This window comes from Sphaerodactylus townsendi, linkage group LG06, assembly GCF_021028975.2.
Source record: "Sphaerodactylus townsendi isolate TG3544 linkage group LG06, MPM_Stown_v2.3, whole genome shotgun sequence".
NCBI classification, from domain to species: domain Eukaryota; kingdom Metazoa; phylum Chordata; class Lepidosauria; order Squamata; family Sphaerodactylidae; genus Sphaerodactylus; species Sphaerodactylus townsendi.
Genome location: NC_059430.1, coordinates 4,505,080 through 4,506,558, shown reverse-complemented (window position 1 = coordinate 4,506,558; position 1,479 = coordinate 4,505,080). Strand labels below are relative to the sequence as shown.

General features: G+C 48.0%; 1 protein-coding gene across 1 annotated transcript; it reads right to left on the bottom strand.

Annotated features, from left to right (window-relative positions):
• Positions 1-228: 228 nt before the first annotated feature.
• Positions 229-1,185, bottom strand: LOC125434655 (olfactory receptor 5V1-like). The gene has a single exon (XM_048500197.1). The coding sequence runs from the start codon at positions 1,183-1,185 to the stop codon at positions 229-231; it is 957 nt and encodes a 318-aa protein (XP_048356154.1).
• Positions 1,186-1,479: the final 294 nt, after the last annotated feature.

Sequence of the window (1,479 nt, the reverse complement as noted above, 5' to 3'; positions counted from 1 at the left end):
CTGTGTTTTAGCAGCGCCGTCTGTGCGAACGGCTCCCTGGGGACGGAGTTTTTGCCGTCCCCAGGGCGCCATATATGGCCCGTGTGGAAAGGGCCATAGATTCGGTGTCTTCCTTGTCCATTCGGTGTCCCTCACATTAGCAAAATATTAATCCAATTACCACCAGAGTTCACACCGTTCTGAAGCCAGGTAGCTCTCAAGCAGAACACGAAACACCTGCCACCTGCCCTAGCTTATAGAGTGGTGATGCTCAGACTTCCTCCAGCTGTCCACTGCCTTCTTGAGGGCCGCCTTCACCTCCTTGTTGCGGAGGCTGTAGATGAGGGGGTTCAGCATTGGGGTGATGATGCAGTACATGGTGGAAACCAAAGTGTCCGTCGCCAAGGAGTAACCGGCGCTTGGACGGTTATAGTTCAGTAATGCATTTCCATAGTAAATGAAGACAACAATGACATGTGAAGCACAGGTGGAAAAAGCTTTGCGCTTCCCAGTGGTGGAACGGATCTTCAAGATGGAGGACAGGATGAAGGCATATGAGAACACAATGATTGCAAAGGGCCCCTCAGCCACAAAAATGCTTGCTACGTGGAGTGCCAATTCATTGATGTGTGCATCATTGCAAGCAATTTTCATCAGTGGAGGGAGATCGCAGAAGATGTGATGAATCTGGTTGACTCCACAGAAGTCCAATTTGAAGCTGAGAGCTGTGTGAAGAGTGGAGTTTAGAAGGCCCCAGACCCAAGTGGCAAAGGCCAGTACGGTGCACACCTTGGTGTTCATGAGGCGGGAGTAATGCAAAGGTTTACAGATGGCAGCATAGCGGTCGTAGGCCATGACAGCCAGCAGTGCAGCCTCCGCCCCTGAGAAGGAGATCAGGAAGAACATCTGGGCCATGCACTCGTTGTAGGAGATGGTCTGTTGCTGGCGCAAGAAGTTCACCAGGATTTTAGGGACGGTGACTGAGGAGATGCAAATATCAAAGCAGGAGAGGTGGCTGAGGAAATAATACATGGGGGTGTGGAGGCTGGAATCCAGTTGAATCATGGTAAATATCATGAGGTTCCCCAGTACAGTGACCAAGTAGATGGCTAGGAATGCCAAAAAGAGGTAGGTGTGTCCGTGTGAAATTCCAGAGAAACCCAGGAAGACAAATTCCACCACTTGTGTCTGATTTTTCACTCCCATAGAGAATGAGGAGAAAATAATTGACTGTGAGGAGACATTTTGCTTGGTAAGGATAGTTGGGATCCCTCTCAGGGGAGTGAATCTCACTGAAGTCTTGTAGAAGAAGTGGGTTCATGAAATACTGTCCCACATGGATACTGTCAACCAAACAAAAAGAATATGTCTATATATATAGATCTTGAGAATCAGCCCCAGGACCACGTCTCTGGTCCTACACAGCTGAATTAATTTAAGAAAAACTTAAAGTTAGAAAACACCCAAGAAGCAGTTTTGAAACAGAAGATAAGTTTACTG

What these genes read in the sequence shown, in the direction of transcription:
- LOC125434655 (XM_048500197.1), bottom strand. Translation starts at nt 1,185, where the DNA reads ATGGGAGTGAAAAATCAGACACAAGTGGTGGAATTTGTCTTCCTGGGT.